General features: G+C 66.9%; 1 protein-coding gene across 1 annotated transcript in view; it reads right to left on the bottom strand.

Moving 5' to 3' along the window:
* The window catches only part of LOC103897121 (protein unc-13 homolog A), a 75,526-nt gene that overhangs the window by 31,460 nt on the left and 43,026 nt on the right, over window positions 1-1,040 (bottom strand). The window contains exons 3-6 of the mRNA XM_019471475.1: window positions 786-903; window positions 450-573; window positions 202-275; window positions 54-108 (exon numbers count right to left, since the gene is read on the bottom strand). Of these exons, the coding sequence (XP_019327020.1) occupies window positions 54-108; window positions 202-275; window positions 450-573; window positions 786-903 (371 nt within the window). The remainder of the gene's footprint in view (window positions 1-53; window positions 109-201; window positions 276-449; window positions 574-785; window positions 904-1,040) is intronic.

Genomic DNA, 1,040 nt, shown 5'->3' with positions numbered 1-1,040 from the left:
GGATGGGGCAGTGGGGGGGTCCCGCAGCGGGGCAGCAACAGGGCAGCACTTACAGCACTGGGAGCTGTGAACGGGCAGAGGCTTTTCCTGCTCCTCCTGGAAGGCATACTGGGGAGAGACAGGCCGGTGAGGGCTGCCTGTTCGCAGCACTGCTGCTCCCCGCCCAGCCCTCACCCGGGGCCTGACTCTGCACTGACTTACATCGTCCTGGTCCCGCATGGCATTGAGCTGCTCCAGCTTCTTGGCCCAATACCTGGCCTCCTCCTCGGGGATATCTGCAAGGGCAAAGTCCCCATGTGGTGCACAGACCCCCCCCCAAAGCAGCCCCCCAGCTTTTGGGGCTACAGGAGCAGACCTCCAGCCCCAACCCCGAGCCCCATGAGCATCCATGGGGCTGGGGGCAAGGAAGGACACACCCCAGTCCTAGGATGCCCAGGGACGGTACCCACCCAGCGGCAGCTCGAAGCGGGTGTCAAGGAGGATACGGTGGAAAGTGGGGTCCTTGGTGCCCGAAATCTCGTTGTCGGTCATGATGACCTGGGAGTCGAGCGTGAGCCATTCCCCAGGGCCCTCCTGCAGGGTGGAAATGGGGGGTGAGGAGAGCTGCCAGGGACCCCCCCTTCCCCGGCCCCACAGCCCCATGCACACAGGGTCCGGCCCCAAGCAGGGTCCTCTCCAAGCAGGGATGGGGAAGGCTCTGCCCCCCCACGAAGGACAGCCGGGGCCGGGGGTGGCTACATGTCCCTTAGGGTCCAGCGGGGGGATGGATGTGCCTGGCTCCCTACCTCATTGGACTGCCGGATGGTCCGGAGGGGGATCCACACCGTCCCCACCATGGTGTCCCAGATGAGCCCCTTGTTCCACACCTCCACTGTCAGGCCCAGGTCGAGCCGGTTGATCTCGCTGGGGAGGGAGGGGAGAGGCGTCAGGTCACCCCCCTCCCCAGCAGCCCCCCAGGGCCACCCCAGCCTCTGCCTGCCCCCTTGGCCCCAGGACTCAGGTGAGCCCCCCAGGGCTGGGGTCAGGGGGAGCACCGGCAG

This window comes from Aptenodytes forsteri, unplaced genomic scaffold, assembly GCF_000699145.1.
Source record: "Aptenodytes forsteri isolate BGI_AS27 unplaced genomic scaffold, ASM69914v1 Scaffold274, whole genome shotgun sequence".
NCBI classification, from domain to species: Eukaryota; Metazoa; Chordata; class Aves; order Sphenisciformes; family Spheniscidae; genus Aptenodytes; species Aptenodytes forsteri.
The sequence above is the reverse complement of the archived record's forward strand: the minus strand, read 5'-3'. Positions and strand labels throughout refer to the sequence as shown.